Source organism: Enoplosus armatus, chromosome 14, assembly GCF_043641665.1.
Source record: "Enoplosus armatus isolate fEnoArm2 chromosome 14, fEnoArm2.hap1, whole genome shotgun sequence".
Classification (NCBI taxonomy): Eukaryota; Metazoa; Chordata; class Actinopteri; order Centrarchiformes; family Enoplosidae; genus Enoplosus; species Enoplosus armatus.
Genome location: NC_092193.1, coordinates 20,688,757 through 20,705,811, shown reverse-complemented (window position 1 = coordinate 20,705,811; position 17,055 = coordinate 20,688,757). Strand labels below are relative to the sequence as shown.

Genomic DNA, 17,055 nt, shown 5'->3' with positions numbered 1-17,055 from the left:
AACAGACATGACAGTTATTGGTTTTCTAATTAGAAACAGTGTGTTCAGTGGTGAAGACATTGAACAATGAAGACATTAAATGCGAAGACACATAACAACAGGGCCTCCGGAGATGACTTGTCATCCACTAACTTGTTTTTAAACAGGGACAGATGCGGAGCAACTGAAATAAATGTCATGTGGGAGACATTCGGTAGAGAACTAAATTCAGAACTAGTTTCATTCAAAGACGATAACATCTACGCGTCATCTGACGACATAACTGGTAGCATCAAAGTATAGTTCCCAAATTAACTAATAGCTATCTCAAGCCCGTGCATCAAACAACAAGGCATGCTATGACCCCAAAAATGGAACTACAGCTTTTTAGAAGAAAAGCTACGGCAGCTTTAAACAAGAGAGCAAAACCAGTGAAAAGTCTAATTTCGATTATTCCATCAAAGAAGTCAAAGTTTTAAATGTTGACATCTGCATAGAAATGACATTTAAAAACAGAAATAGAGGACATGGTCTGTTAAATATAAAGACGCATCTTTGCATCCAGTTTTCAAAATCAGTGGTGACTTATTCTTGTCCATCCGCTCAATGCTGGTGCAAATATGAACTCTTCTTTTGTTCAACAGTGCAGTTGTTTTTCTTTGGTTATGCTGAGTGGGCTTTCTGTCGTAACTTCATGCTAATGTTTTACACATAAGCGTCTTCGGAAGACAGCTGAAAAAAATTTGTGCGAGCTCATTTAATGTGTGTATTGTGGACATAAAACTTCCCCCGTGTTTTGCCTATAAGGCACCAGCTTACAATTATTTTCATTGAATCAACCGGTTATGTTTTGAATTACTCAATTCTTTCAATTTAGTCTATTAAATTTATACATAACAAATGCCCAGCCGAAGTTAGCAGAGCTCAAAGTGACATTAAAATGTGAACAAAACTGCTTGTTTCAAAAAAATGAATGAGTATTAAATTCATAATTATATGAACTAAAGAAAAGAAAAAAACATACCGGAAAATTACTGATATTAGTACCAATCAGTAAATTGTCATAGTAATAGTAATAGTTTGTGAAGGGTAAATAAACAAGACAAAGCATTCATTGATGAATGTGCTATTTCTTTAACTTAAACATTCTCAGTATCCACTTTACTATGTATACTTAACAGGGTCGTGAATTTGCCATCTAAACAGCCGGACTTTTTGATGCAGGGATTCGCCAAGCTGCTAGAAAATGCTACAGGGTTTTACAATTTACAATACAATCAAGAAGTTTCTGCTGATAATCCCAGGATCCAGATCATACACCGATGGGACGAACATTCTGTGCCCCACCACATCTTAAAGATGCTGGACAGGCTGGACGGATCACCGGCGTTTGTTGTAACTTTCCATCGTCGCGTTGCAACGGAAATTGAGATGCTTGAGACCAATCAAGAGTTTTCCTCTCCTCACTTTGAGAGATAACATGCCCATAAACTCATCGAGTCTGTCTTTCATGTGCCACCACCTCCAGTTCACCTCAACGACAACTCAGAAAACATGGCGTCTACGAGGTGGCAGCTCAGTTTGTGTGAATTCTTCCAGTGAGGCTTTTTCTTTAAAAGATGAAAAACATCTGCCCCATGTGTCTCCTACTTTTGAGTCCACTCACTACGTCGTACCAGCACACGAAGAAAAAAAAGGGCATAAATAAATAAAGAGCAGCTGGCAAGTGGGCATGGGTGGCAACAATGGTGCAGAGCCCACACTGCCGTTTGTTTGTTTGGTTTTGTTGTTGGGTTGATTGGCCTTTTCCAGTGGAAAGGATCCTAATGATTGGAAGAGGAAAGAGGCAATGTGCCGGGAAAATCTCTGCCAGGCCCAACTGCTCTCCCCTTTCTCGTTTGGACATCGCCGAAAGCAGACAACAAAGGGTGGAGGGCACGGGAGGAGGCGGAGGGGATGAATAAAACGGAGAGAAGAGAAAAGAGAAAAGAGAAACTGCGCAAATGGTGTGAAGATAGATAACAGACACACAGTAGTTTGGTGAGGTTTAACTTACCTTGATGGGTGAGAGCCTCCTTCGCCCATGGCCAGGTTGCAGCTCCTGCCAGCTCCTCGCGCACTGAGTTGCTGGCAAAGAAGACGTTGAGTGTGTCGGTGCCGCTCAGGTGTAGCTCCTCCTTTAGCTCTTTCACACTCATATAGGCCCTGAAGAGACGGAAAAAGAGAAAGAAAATATATATATATATATATATATATATATATTAGCACATTAATGTCACCATTTTATGTTTTAATAGGTTTTAATGTCTAAGTTCTTATTACTGAAACAGCTGCTGCCAAATACACAAACAAGACGGGACACCCGAGGTCCGGACGCTCCAGTCCGCGCAGTGAGCTCCCCCTCACCACGGCTTTCTTCTTACCACGTGAGTTAAAGGCCCTCCATAGCCATGGTCCACCCACACAGGTGCTTTCCACTTCTGCTGCCTGACGAGACCTCTTGTCAGGACACTGGGTGGGCATGTTGGACTGTGATTGGTGTTCCTTTTGTTGCACCTCACATGCTGTTTAATCATGCTCATCTTGGGCCAAACTCTACTGGATGCAAAGGGATCAAATCTTCACGTCTGCCCCGCAGAATGAAGGTAAGAGCATCCGTTTAAACAGGGAGACAAGTGGGACACACTTTCTGCTCTACTATTGTGAGAGTGAATTTAGGAACTTGGTGCGGGGCATCGCTTTAGTAGGCGACCGTTCAGCTTCAGTACATCAACATCTGTCTCTGCCTGTATGTAGCTAGCTGTATGTACCCCCCCCCCCCCCCCCCCCCCCCAACACACGCACACTTCTTTGTCTCTCTGTCTGTGAATTAAATAAAATTACCCAGGAGGCACTTTGACGTGTGAAAGCTTTTTGCGCCTATCACCCGCCTTACCGGGTCTGAGAGTCTTGCAGTAGGGGGTCTCACAGACTGCTTGAATTGGCAGATGCCAGACAGTTGAGCCTCCTATGTTTTTCTGGAGCATTAGAACTGCTAAAAAAAAAAAAAAAGAGATCTGGCTGTTGTGTGCACCTGCGTGTATGCAGTTCTTTGCATCTGCTGCACCGGTACATGGCGCTGGGTCACGTCAGTTCATATTTACAGAAATACATTGTGTTAAATGTATGAATCATACATAGTTTTGTCCTGTTTGCTTTTTTCTTCTCGCGCAGGCAAAGCTTTGGATTTAAGTGCTTTTTTATGATTATAACGTAATGGATTATTGTTTCATGTTGTATTTCTCGAGCAGGGAGTTAAGGTTTTATGTGATTGATCAAGTTCAGCTGTGGGGCTAACTTTGTTAAAATTACTAAGCCATGCTTTAATCTTTACCTAAGTCACTTCAAGTGTATTTGGATGATTTGTTTTATGTTGGTTTCTTAAAAAGAAGTTAAGGTTTATGCTTTTGATTAAGCTCAGCTGTAGGGCTAAATTTATTAATATTACTTAACCATGCTTCAATCTTAAAAGGTTTAAGAGTGCCGTTTTTTTTTTTTTTTTTTTTTTTTACGTCAGAAATATCATTTATTTAATTGCTCATTAAAAATACTCTTCAGCTTTGGCTCAGTGCTGCTCATATTGTTCCAAGAGCCTGGAGGATAGACAGGTGAGTTAGTGACTGTAAGATCTCAGCTGGGAAAAATCAAGATGAAATAAGGAAGCAGTAATCCCCATCCTCCCATACACTGCTGTCAATGTACCATTAAGGCACTTCGCCTCTAAATTGGTCCAAAGGTGTTGCTCGGCAGCCAAGAGCCCTGCATGTGTGTAATCCTCCCCCTAATGCAATCCCTCCCTGAGTGCATGTGTTGCACTGTAAATAAGAACGTGTTTTCTCAGGCGCTTTGCCTGACTAAATGAGGTTTAAGATTTAAGATGCTTCAGGGAAACCCTGCTCTCACTGCATTACCGAAGCTGAGTTCAGCCGAGGCTGCGTGCAGTATCCATCACCCCGGGCTGCGCAATTGCAAGTGACAGAAAGTTGACCACTAAAGAGTTGACTCTTCAACTTCTGAGACTCAGAGGATGCCTCAATGGAAGTCTAAGGCCAACCTGGCAAAAAAATAAAATGAATGGCTCTACATGATTGAAGTGAAAACCACGGTTATGAATTAACAAAATTACCATTTGTGGGCAAGTCAAACACTGCGTGAATCAGCAGCAGAGTCAGCACAAGCACCGTCACCGCATAAAACTGTGGATGTGTGTCCACTTTAAATATTATTGTTGACAAGTCAGTTACTTTGAACCCTCAGTCAGAATCAGAAGACAGGCTGCAAAAATATCACACCAACGGCAGTCAAACGGTTTAACGTATTATATACTTTGCTGTGCACTTCGCTCGCCTGTGCACAATGTTCCGTGTGGGAAGAAAGTACATACAAAGCATCTGCAATCCAAACAGTTGCTCCACAGGCCGTGATGAACGCAGTGCTGGTCGAAGATACCAGCGCTCACACGTAATATATTAAAAGGCGCTTGAGAGCGCTTCAGTGCAGGAGCGAAGTACAGCCACGACCTAACCCCGAGTAGTCGCGTTTGCATGCAACAGCGTTTTTTTAAATTTGGAGAGGCACGTGCCAGCCGGGTCAACGCCAAACCCCTCCCCTGAAACGGCAAATTGTCCAATTGTAGCTTAGCAACCATAACTAGGCTCGGCGCGCCTGTCAGGAAAGCTCGGGCTTCCTCAGTGAGCTGAAGCAGTGTGCACTGGGCTGTAGTACGAGTGATACTCTGTACGTAAAGAGTTTGGTGGATGTTCTTTTGTTTTTCCACCACCACCAAAAAAAAAAAACTGAACAAAAATGTGACGTGCTCCGACGTGACATGCAGTCATTGGCACGTCCAGCATAACCATCAGTAACATAACCTAGCATTACTTCCAAACCGAGGGAGCATTTCATACTGCACTATTTTGTGAGGTTACAGATCTTTTTTTTTTTTTTTTGTTGCTTTTTATGCCTTGTTCACGATAGCTCACCCACTGTGTAAGTATTTCCCTACTGTGAGGCAGCTGATACTGGATGCTTTCAGCGTTTATGCTAACTTTAGCAGCTCTGTCCTGCTCTTTATTGCATTTTGGGGATGCTTCCACCCTAGGAAACCCTTGTACATGACGTTAGCCATCAAATGCATGTTTAAGACCCTTTTTTTTGGGAGAGCTCTCGTTTTAAAGCGAGGCAGCTTGAAACGTTAAAAAAGGCAGCTGCAGGTGACGCTTTCGACCAACTCGTCATTTCAGCTGGCAAAATCAGCGGTCGCCCGTTAGAATTATGAAGCCGCTTGTGATATTACAGCCTCTCAAGCTCGCATGCCGTGCCACGCGCTCGCCAGCATAGAAAGCATAAGGCAGGAGAGGTCAGTGGATCAATTGCGAGACAGTGAAGTGAATTAAAGATCTCGTTCGGATGTCGAGCTGTGCTCACTGTTCTGGGAAACATTGCAGTTTTTATTAGTGAATAAAACATGGCCACAGTAAAACTTGACCGGAATAAAACTTGAGCTTCACGTGCACGTAAAGCGTCAAACAAGGTTGGAACTGCACCGTTCTTTCAGGGGAGTTGCCTGGAGCTCGCTCCGTCTAGGAGTTACTAACCAAAAAAAATGTCAGCCAATCCTGGACGTGTGTCTCCGCATAAATGGACATGATGTCCCCCACCACCCATCACTCCCTCTCCACCCTTGCCTCTCTCTCTCTCTCTCTCTTGCTCGCCGTATTTCCCCTTCCCGCTCCCTTTTCTTTGTTGTAATGCCAGAATCTGCAGTGTACCTGGCCATCGCTCTACAGCTGGCTCCCGACAACAAATTTGTGTCGTGACAGCAGCTGGCTTCAAAAAAACCTCTGGTCCTGCACCGGCCAGCAGCAGCTGCACACATATAGGGTCCCACAATCGGACTACCTGGCCAAGAGCTCAGAGAGGAGGGGGAGGGCAGATATCAAAAACCCAGATCCCAAACATAAAAATGCCTCAGTGGTCCACAAATGCCAGCGAAATGTCATCCTCACATTAATTCTCTCTACTCCTGAAAAAGTTGCAGGTCGGGATCCAGGGACACACATGCATGCAGGCGTGTCGAAGCACTCGCACGTAAGCGTTTTCGACAAGCTGGTCACCTTTCCAGGAGGCCTACACTACTGTTGGTCCGCTGGGCCCAGGTTTTTACGACACTCTGGTCTCCTGTGTATTGGCTGCTCGCGCTGTTTTTAGAGGGGGGTCAGGGGCTTCCAGACAGGAGTTACATCACCGCGTACAAGTGCACACACGCTGCGACTTCTGACTTTTGCTTTCAAAATGTGAACAGCCGAGATTTACGACAGTCTCTCGTGCAAAAACAGTTCCGCACAAAACCAGATCAAATCCAGAGCCGTGATTTATGGAAGCGTGCGCACGTCAACATCGACACATTACACTGATCTCTCCAATTCACTCTCATATATCACGCTAAAACGGATTCCAATTATTACCCAAAGGTAACTGTGGTGGATATATTTTTCATTCGGTCTTTGGAATATGCTTTGCAATAACCATCAAATTAAATCCAGCATAAATCACTGAGCATTTCATATAATTGAGGCCAAAGGACCAGACCCCTGTTTGTGCAAAACAACAGAGCAGAGTGCTGTCTGCTGTCCAACTTTTTTCATTAGTGTCCATCTCCTCTCTGCAGGGTAGAGAGCTCAGGCTGAGAGGAGGGAACATCTGACCATAACAACTACCAAACCAAATTTTTTCCTGTCTGCCTCGCGGTGTCTGTCCCACCAAGCTCATGACAGCACAACATAAATTAACATTTACTTATGACACACTTGAAGAACCTCCTGCATATGGCCAAGCAATGAGGCCACATTGCTTACTTTAACCTGTGTCTTCCAGGGAGAGTCAACCTCTTTTCCAGCAACAGCCTGTTTCACATTCACACAGCGGCACATATTCACACCTGGGATCTGCACAGTACAGTCTAGCCCACTGTTGGCCATTTGGAGCCGTCCAATTCCGTTCGGCCTCTCGTGGCCACTGACACAGTTGGATGTTAGCCTCGCTCAAGGGCATCCTTTATGCTTTTGGTAAGGAAAGTGAAGAAGCGGCAAACTCTGGAAAATGTTAATCAGTAACGTTGCTACATGTAGCATCACAACCCCCCCAATGCAGCAAACAAGGTAGCCAAATTTGATTTATTTTATTATTATATTTATTGTATCACATAACCCAATGGTCACTTTTATATATATATATATATATATATATATATATATATATATATATATATATATATATATGCACAGTGCTTAACAAATTTATTAGACCACCTGTCATAAAAATGAGAAAACACAAATATTTTAGAAATCTGTCAAAACTAAAAATTGGCTTGCACATACTGGTGGATTAACCATTACAGAGACATCAAATATTTTGGTCATCAGCAATACTGTTCATTTAGGGCAGCGGTGGCAAACACCTTACACTGGGTGGTGGTCTAATACATTTGTTAAGCACTGTATATATATATATTTGAAATTGTAACATGGACAGGAGGGATGGGTACCAAGAACCGGTCTGACATTGTTCCTAATTGGTCCGAACAAAAATATCAATAAGCTTGTGTTGGTGTTTGATCATTTATTCATTTAACAGTTGGCATTTTCCTCCTGTCTAGCCATCTGCCAATGGTAACACATGAGGATACATCGAGTTTAATCTGTCCTTTAGCCATAGTTCATAGTTCATGGGACGTTCTCTTCCTTTGAATCATCAACATTAACCATTTACCATCTATTGTATTTGCGATGAAAAACTTTATTATTTTTACCAACTGTGGGATAGTGCAGTTAACAAGGTAACTACAACTCAACTACAGTTAACTTATTTTACTATTTTATTCCAAAGGAAGCCATGCCTATGTTGTCAAAGTATTACATAAATATGTAGTGCAGTTTATTGTTTAGATGGCTTTTAATCTGAATAGGTGTTAAATTATACAGATATACAGTACATTATTATATACACCAATTGAGTAAGAGATAGGACGATGGACATTTCAACTTTGTATCTTCGCTTTAGTTACAAGGTTGGGATTTGGCATGAGGAGTTGTCATAACAAATCTTGTAAACTGGTAAAGAGAGGTCCATTTGACCAAAATATAACTGGGAAAAATATCTATTCTTCTGGTTTAATTAATACATCCCTGTGTTGAGCTGTCACACTCCAGACTGTCGTTTTAAAAAAAATAGCTGCAGTTCCCATGTTCTGTTTCCCAGCGGCCCAGTGTAAAGCTTGTGGTTACAATTTGGATTAGGGATCAGGTCTTTAAGAACCTGGGCTGTCGACTTCATGGCGAGGCTTCATGCAAGCTATTTGGAACTCTGCATGAGCCTGTCTGTCAGACCAAATGGAAGGCAGCGGGCTGCCGCTCGAGTTGTTTAGTAAAAAATAAGTGTGTACTTTGGCCTCTTAACCCACCATCCCCGCTTCACAGAGCTCTCTCTAAAAAACCACTGGGGAAAGTGAGAGTACCAATTTGTTCACAGAGCATGTTGAGCTGCAAACAACGCAGCCCCGCCGAAGCACTGCAGCGTGCTCAGGCAGATATTCACCTCATGGGGAGAAACAGTCTTATTAGTGGCCATTTATGCTCAGAGACTTCTTGCGTCTGGAAAAACATGTTGTCCTCAATGGCTGAAATATTTATCCCCCTGGTGCTTTTCGCTACTGTGTCTCTCCAACTATGCAACTTTTACATTTTCCTCCCTCATCTTAACATACTTTGATATATAGCCTATCCACTATACATATTCAATAAAATGTTTGTGACTAGCAACAACCTCCTCCTGAAAACAATTTACTGAAATAATAAGACCCTGAGTCCCTTTTTGTCAACTAATGTGTCTTTTTCATTCATGAACAAAGATGATCATTGCTATTTTAATTCCACCTTTGATGACTGCAGTTCTTTAAATATAAGTGAGTACGCTTTATTCATTCACACAGGGCTGGCCCCTGCTTTACTTGCAGTCCAGCCAGACAGAAAAACTCGACATGACTTTTGTCTGTCAACCTCACCTGTCAGGGGACTCGGGATCGAAGCAGGTCTTGAGGACGTCGGTGACCTCCGGGTCACAGCAGTCTCCATCATCGTAGTCAAAGTGTATACTGTTGCACTCCATGTTACAAACTCCATCCTGTCTCTTCCAGTTGTAGCAGGGCCCCAGTCTAAGGCAGTCCCCCCCATCGTGGCCCGTCCTTGGGTGGTCACACTCGGGGTCGCACTGGCGGTTCCCAATCTTCCCAATTCGACAGTTGCTCAGGATGAACCGCTGTTGGAGGCTGGAGTTTTTGACGGTGTGCACGCTCAGATCCAAGGTGATGTTGTAAGGGCGAAAGGCCTCAATTAGAGCCCGGTGCTGGAGCTGGATCTGGGCTTGCGACACGGTGGGGTCCCCACCGTCGTCGTTGGAGAGGTTGACGACCCGGTAGCGAACTCGCTTGGGGGCACGGAGATGCCAGTCGTTGTTGTAGCCAAAGATGATGTCGGTGTTGTCACAGGGAGTCAGGCCGCAAGGTGGCGGCAGGAACGAGGACACAAGTTCTTGTTCAGGGACAGGAGTGGTGATGATGGTCGGATGGAGGCCAACTTTGTATGGAGTCCATAGTTGTTCCACCTCAAAGTTAGAAGCAAAATCAACTTTAATACTTTTTTCCAATCCAATTTCAGTATAAAACAATTAAATAAGCAATGCTGATAAGTAACACTTAATATGATACGATGAAGACTGAACTCCTGAAACTGTAGAAATTAAATGTAGTCGGTTACATTAGTGAAGTCGGCCCACATCGCCAAGAGTGGCTCGCTTTTGTCAATTTGAAGTGGCCGCTTCAGCAGGTCCTTATGAGAGCGGGCGTTGGCCCACAAGACCACACCCCCTACGTGGCCCCTGAAGCTGTGTCCTTGATCTGACTGGTTTCTGCCGAGGAAGAGGGTCCTGCACGTCTTCATGAAGGGGCTGTAGAGATTCCCCGACTGGAGACTGCTCTCTCCCACCTGAGAGGAAAAGCAAGGGAGAAACGGCGTCCAAGAAGAGAGCAGGGGCAGAAACAAATGTCTTTCCATTTCAGGATGTTATGAACATAATAAATGACTGATGGTCTAGACTTTTCAAAAAAGACACGTCTAATTGTCAAGTGACATTGCCGGGCCAATGTCCCTTGGGAAGCTCTCCATCTGGTTGTCAAGAAAATGAAGGCATATTACATATTCACTCTATTCCCCCCGAATGCTCTGATTGGCTGATTGGAACAGTCAACCCTAACTAGCTAGCAAAAGCTAGCAGGTGGACCTTGAGCTGGGATTGTTTTGTCAGAGTACTATCACTGTATTTCAGTGATCAACAAGTAGAAAGTGAAGAGGTAAATTACCAAACCGTGAACCAAAGTTCCACCATGCACTGACACCACACACCTTAGCTCCATCAACATACAGGGTCATGTTGTGGCCATTGTAAGTGGCCATCAGGTGAGTCCAGGCATTGGCTCGGTACCGCTGGTGGCTATAGACAGTGGTGGATTTCAGGGCTCGGTCTGTGCGAAGCGTGAAGTAGAACCGCGCATCTTTGGCGCTGCCAGGTTCCGCAGTGCGGATGCCTACCGACCAGCCCTTCTCGCTCAGCGAATGGGAACAGTTGTCAAACACACCTATGGCGAAGGGGAAATGACAAAAAGGTAAAATATATTATTTTGAAAGAAAAATGGCGCGCTAATATTCTCTTGCAGAGTCAAAGGACAGCAAATTTACAGATGGTCATTGCCCTCAGGAAAAGGAATAAATAAACACACAAACAAGCACTCTGTCCAAGTGATTGCCGTCCTGCAGACAAAGGGACAACGCAGAGGGAGAGAGGCAGAGAGAGGCGGAGACACGCAGAAAGAGAGAGTAAGACAGAGAGAGAGAGAATACACAGAGCCAGAGACAGCGGGAGAGAACAGAGAGGGGAAGGAGGACGGAGGTATTTCACTCAGCCAAGACAAGGCCCTGATGTTTCCATCTGCTGTTGCAACAGACACACACACAGATCCACATCTGCTCCCCAGATGTCTAACACTGGGACAGCGAAGGGTCAGGGAACCCCTTCACCCTCCTTAGCGCACTATGCGTGTGCGCATGTGTATATGCTTACATGCATATGTGTGTAAAGTGGGAAATTGTAGCAAAATATCCCCAAGGAGGTGAGCCAGTTTCATGGTTAAGCATTTAATTCGGTTAGAGAAAGCAGCAGTTCGGAGGCTATAGCTTTGCCAAGGGAGTTAGATCAAAACTGTATGTACTGTGTACTGCCAAATGTACACAAATACATGAGTAAAAACAATGCATATCTACAGTAACACATGAAACGTTAAAGGTGCTGCATATCGAACTTAACCATCAATAAATCATCAACTCGTGCGTTTGGAGGCAAAACGTCAGCCTTTACATGCATCTGTATCACAAGGTCACTTCCTGGGGAGTCTGCTGAATTGCTTTGCACTGTGCGGCATGCTGTAGGTACATCAGCAGGAGGAGGGCATGGTTTGAATCGAACTTGAATTGAAGTTTTTAAGTGTCACAACAGCAGATGGTCATGGTGGAAAAAGTACTGCCGAAAAAACCACTGCCGTGGTCTCACTTGTTTACCATAATTATAATATTGAATACATTTTTTTTTTGGGGGGGGGGGGGGCGGGGGCACTTGGGGGTTGTGGAACTAGCCGAAAACACAACACTGACATAATATCACCTTCTAGAGTTGTTATGGCGAACATGTTAGCAAACATTGCTGCGTCTCGGTTGAGAGCAGTGAGAGTGAAGCAAAGCAGCAAAGCTGTGGGCCAGAAAACCAAAACGGTGAGCTTAAAGATGCTAAAATGCTCAGTAGCGCTGAGGGGAAACAGCAGAGCTGGGTGATAATCCTCTGTCGGTTCGTCACTATGAGGGACGTCTCGCACATCACACGTAGTCTTGATCCATTGTTAAACACGTTACATTCGACAAGAGCTGTTTTCGAACACATAAAATGCATTTGAATTTGCCAGAGAAGAAAAACACGAGGTGGTCTACGGTTAACAAGGGAGGCAGGTTGTCAAACTTGTAAGTCAGACAATTAACTTTTTCACTTTTTTATCGCCTAAATTTGAAAATCAAATCCAGTTTTAAGATCCAGGTCATTTACTCTCTCAGCATGTGTGGGCCCCATCACCGCCGGGGCCCTATTTTAACCCGTTTTCAACATGCTATTTAAACCTTGCACTGTATCAATATATTGCCCAATATTGGTTATTTCTATCAGCCAGCAGTATAAGTTAACCCATTAGTATTGCCATACATGGTTGGTAAAATGTAGTAAAATAACTGCAATAGATTATGCATCCCATAATAATGCCGCACCTACGAAAACGTAGAATGGGTGTCATCGTTACATTGTTTGTCGAGCAACGTGGTCTGGACTCTCCACAACACATACAGTAACATGACAATAAAGGATGAAATGTACAAACAAATAGATTTATAAGATCATCGCTGACCATTGGAAGTCAAGCCAATCTCAATGTCATGTCTAGCAGAAACAATGGGAGGTTGTTTTTCACTGTATTTGTCAGATTCTTTCTGGACACTACAAAGAGAAAGGCCCATGCCACAAAATGCCGCCCTCACATAAGGAAGCAATGAGGGGAGAAAAAAGAAGTTGAGTAATGGAGTGGGATCTTTGATCAGAGTAAATGTGAGTGGACGTAACAGTTTGTGGTCTCTCTCACTATCTGGACAGCTGTGGTGCCGCGCCACGGCCCGCTTTTATCCTCTTCAGTTTGTCTGATGTATGTGTTGTTCTGTCAAATGTAGCATTCTTGATGCTGGCTTGCTGGAAAAACAGCCGTGCTCATCTTCATGTGAGCAGCCCGGCTCCAAAAAAAAAAAAAACCGAAGGCCTCATAAGATCACCGTCTCTGCAGTCACTGCTCCCAATCAATGGAAACAGTCGAGGCTGACTATGAGGAGGGAGAGTCAATGAAACACACCCTGGGAATTGACACGGTTATGTAACCACATACTTGTTTAGAGTCTGTGTGCAGAGTGGAAATACAACTTCATTTGTTTGTTGTCAGGTAACTCACTATAGACTATTGTGGCAATTGGTCTTAAGACTTTTAATGCTGGGTCACCTGCGTTTATCACCTGGGGCTCTTCATTTAATGGCTATTTAAGCACTGGGGCTTGAAGGGAGTAGCGCTTTTTTTTTTTGTAATAAATAACAGGTATTAAACATCACCATTATGGTTAATAATATGTAATAATAATAATAATAATAACGAGCGTCTTCATCATAACCATCTTGGAGTCATTACTGCGGCCGTTGTGATCAACCATTATCATCATCACTACCAGCCACCGACATGTTCACCCTCATCATAATCATCATATTCATCATCGCTGCGGTATGATTATCCGATAACATTGTTATCATAGTCGCATTATCTTTGTCAGCAACATTATGCCATCATACTCTTGATATCATAATGGCATCATTATTGTCAGTGTTATTATCCCATTACAGTCGGAGTCATTGGTATTGTCAGCAGGGGGTGGAACCAGAACCTAAAAATTTTTTTAAAAAAAGCCAAGGTCATGAGGTTAAACTGGTGTAGGGTGAGGCAGGGTGGGGGCAGGGGGGGTTGAGCCAGGGCAAGGAGGGCATGCTTTTTGTTGGTGTGGTTATTGTGATTTTGTCTTCGATTTGGTGCATCTGAGTGCACATGCGTGTGTGCGGTTGTAAATAGCGTCTGTATAATTAGGCTTAAATTGGAAAAAAACTGAAAACACTCATTGCCGTCCACGTGTGGTGAATGGAAATGGTCAGGGACAAATTACACCGACGTGACTTATTAACTGGGAGAGAGCACACACACACACACACACACACACACACACACACAGAAAATCCACCTCCATACCAAAGCCTCAGTTTATCATTTTATTTCCTATGCTGACACAAGCCTTCATCAGAGCACTGCAAGAGTGGTATCCTCCTTTGACAGAGAATAAGTTGCCATCTCTTATGTAACCGCGGTGAACTGTCTTTTTGGAGTCCATGAGTGCACGTCCCACTTTTTTAATATATAAACACATGGACAATCTTGATAGAGATCATATATAAGTGATCTCTATCAACATTGATGTGTTCATTTATATATATATATATGTGTGTGTGTGTGTGTATATGTGACTATAATACATGCTGAGCCTGGTCATTTTACAGTACAATACATTTGTCAGTGCTCTCTGGTGGACAAACCATGGTAATGGTGACACCGCTTCTAAAAATGACCTCAAAGGCACTTTTCCCTGCTACAATTTCTTGCTGCTTATCGACTTGACACACACACACACACACACACACACACACGCACACACACACACACACACACACACACACACACGCACACACACACACACACGCACACACACACACACACACGCATCGACGCACCGATGCAATGAGCTCATATATGACGATCACATGGGATGAGCTATCGGCGTGGCTCCACCCGGAAGCGCACCTGCCTTGCATTTGATACGCCAACCCTATGCCGTCAGTGGCAGCTGGCGGTTCCCACTTAGAGAGTGGAACGCGTCCATCGCGGGCTCCCAGAGCCCAGCGCCTCTTCAAAACCCTGCCGTTTTGTCCGGCCTGCAGTCCCAAAATGCACCCCTAACCTGTTGAATTTGATCTCATGTAAAAACCAGAGCAACCCCCTCCCACTCGAGAAGCCAGAAACCAGGGGAACGAATCGACTATCGGCAAGTGATCGTCGCTACCGCAGCGTCGTCGTGTGTCCCTGCAGCCGAACAGAGCAAACCCTGCATAAACTCTCTTTGACCCCCCTTTTTGTCGTGAAAGACCAGCCTCCTGGGACCAGTATTGGTTTTTATTTTATTTTTTTTTTCTTGGAAATTTAACAAGAGGATTTCACGCAGCAGCAAGAGATTGCTGTTAAGAGTGGCAAACTCAAATGCGGTTGGGGGTTACCAGTTCTGTTTGACATTAGTGCGCATAGTTTTCATCGCCAGTTATTGCTGTTATTGCGCCGTTTTATTTGCTATTTACCACTGATGTCATTTTACACCGGTCAACCCCGGTTGTTTTTACCCGCGCCGTATTAAAACAAACTTTTGATTTGATGCAGATCTAGTGGAGCTGTTGTGTGTCCTGGTGAAGTCTAGGCTGGAAGAAGCAGAAAGGGTCTCGGAGAGTTCAGAGGTCTTAATGCAGTTGAAGAGACTCACTGACAGGCAACATGTGAATAACCTGAAACTGAGCAACTCACAAGCAGAATGAGCACAGGGTCAACTCCTCACCTCACACTGGGCCAGTGTGTTTGGAGGGAATAGATGTATGTATCTAACCCCAACCAAGTGTGTGGCCTGGGGGGGGGGGGGGGGACTTTAGTGAGGTGCCAGAGATGAGTATTCCGCGTTCATCAGAGATATATGATGCGGACATGATCAGTTTTCACCCACCTGCTATGACCGCAGGGTTGCTCTGCCCTCCCTCGGGCTTCACCCACAGCTCCAGACTGAACTTGGCCCTCGGCAGCTCCAGCCCGGCAGCCGGCTTCACCTTCAGCTGCTCCCGGCGCCCGCTGAAGTACAGGGCGGTCATCCAGGAGGGGGGCACCCTAGGCACGGGGCTCCCCCAGGGAGAGGAGCTGCCGACAGGCAGGCTCGCCGGCGGATCCGTCTCCTCCACCTCCCCGGAGTAGTCCTCAGTAGTGCCGTCCTCCGGGGGTGTCCCGGTGGAGGACTGCTGGTCTCCGTCCTCCTGCTGCAGGCTGTAGAGGACCTGGAGCCCCCTGGAATCTGTTGAGCTGTCGGGGAAAACTTTCTCCAAAGTGGAGTTGCCCTCCTCCTCGTAAGCGAACGTCGTGTCAAGGCTGCGGGTGAACCTGGAGCCGCGTGGGGACTCCGAAGTGGAGACGGTCTGGCCGGCGTCTTTACGCAAAGACGTCCCGGGCTGCTGTGTGACATAATGTGGGTCTCTCCCGTCATTTGTGGAGAGTTCCTCGTCGATCCGCCCGGGAAGCGTAACGTATTCGTCCCCCGCTCTCACCGCCACATCCTCTGTGTCGCCCCAGCCTCCCTTATCCGCGACCCGGCGCACCCCGGCGTCAAACCTGCACCCTCCTGCACAAACCGCAGCAGCGCTCCTGACAGCGTACGGCTCTCTCCGGCTCGTGTGCGTCCTCGGACGGGCCGCTGGAGGGCGGTGTTGGGACGGGGAGAGGGAGCGGGGTTGCCGCCGGGACCTCCAGACGCCGGAGACGGCGCAGGGTTCACCTGCTAGCCTGGAGAGCTCGCGGTCTGCCCGCCGGGCCATGGCGCGTTTGTGCAGGCTGAGCGCGTCGGAGCGCACCGGGCTGAGCAGCCACGTGTTAGTGATGAGGGCGAGGAAGACGGCCAGCAGTCTGATTAACAGCATTTTCTCAGGTTAGGGAAGGTATTTGGCGGGGTTTTGTTAAAGATAAAAGGTGGGGGGGGGGGGGGGGGAAGAAAAATAGACGTTGGCTCTTGAAAGTCTGCCTCTGGTTTCCAGATCAGCAGCAGGAGGTCTCACACCGGACTGTGGTTATTAGATTTATTTGCGCACATTAACGCAGAAATAAAGACACGGCTGTTTAGTTTGCCTGGTGTGGAATTTAAAATGAGCCTATTCTGGTAAACAAATTAGAGAGAGAGAGAGAGAGGAATCAAAGAGGAACTATCAGTGCATTCCAAAGGGAATCAAAACTAACACCGAGGATGTCACATTCAAAGTTTCTCACACGGACTCATTGCACATTGAGGTTCTTGGTATGTTTGCTCTTGGAGTTTTTTTTTTTTTTTGAATCAAGCCGTCGTTTAACGCAGAAAACAACCAGCTGAGTGCATCTAAAGCCTTCCTTGGCGCAGCTGCAGTTTGGTCTCCACACTCCTGCACTCTGCCTTCCTTCCCATTCATGTAACCTATACTGTC

General features: G+C 45.4%; 1 protein-coding gene across 1 annotated transcript in view; it reads right to left on the bottom strand.

Annotated features, from left to right (window-relative positions):
• pappa2 (pappalysin 2) overlaps window positions 1-16,521 on the bottom strand; it is a 62,128-nt gene extending 45,607 nt beyond the window's left edge. Inside the window, exons 1-5 of the mRNA XM_070918936.1 lie at window positions 15,564-16,521; window positions 10,476-10,708; window positions 9,831-10,058; window positions 9,080-9,678; window positions 2,036-2,184 (exon numbers count right to left, since the gene is read on the bottom strand). Of these exons, the coding sequence (XP_070775037.1) occupies window positions 2,036-2,184; window positions 9,080-9,678; window positions 9,831-10,058; window positions 10,476-10,708; window positions 15,564-16,521 (2,167 nt within the window). The remainder of the gene's footprint in view (window positions 1-2,035; window positions 2,185-9,079; window positions 9,679-9,830; window positions 10,059-10,475; window positions 10,709-15,563) is intronic.
• Window positions 16,522-17,055: the final 534 nt, after the last annotated feature.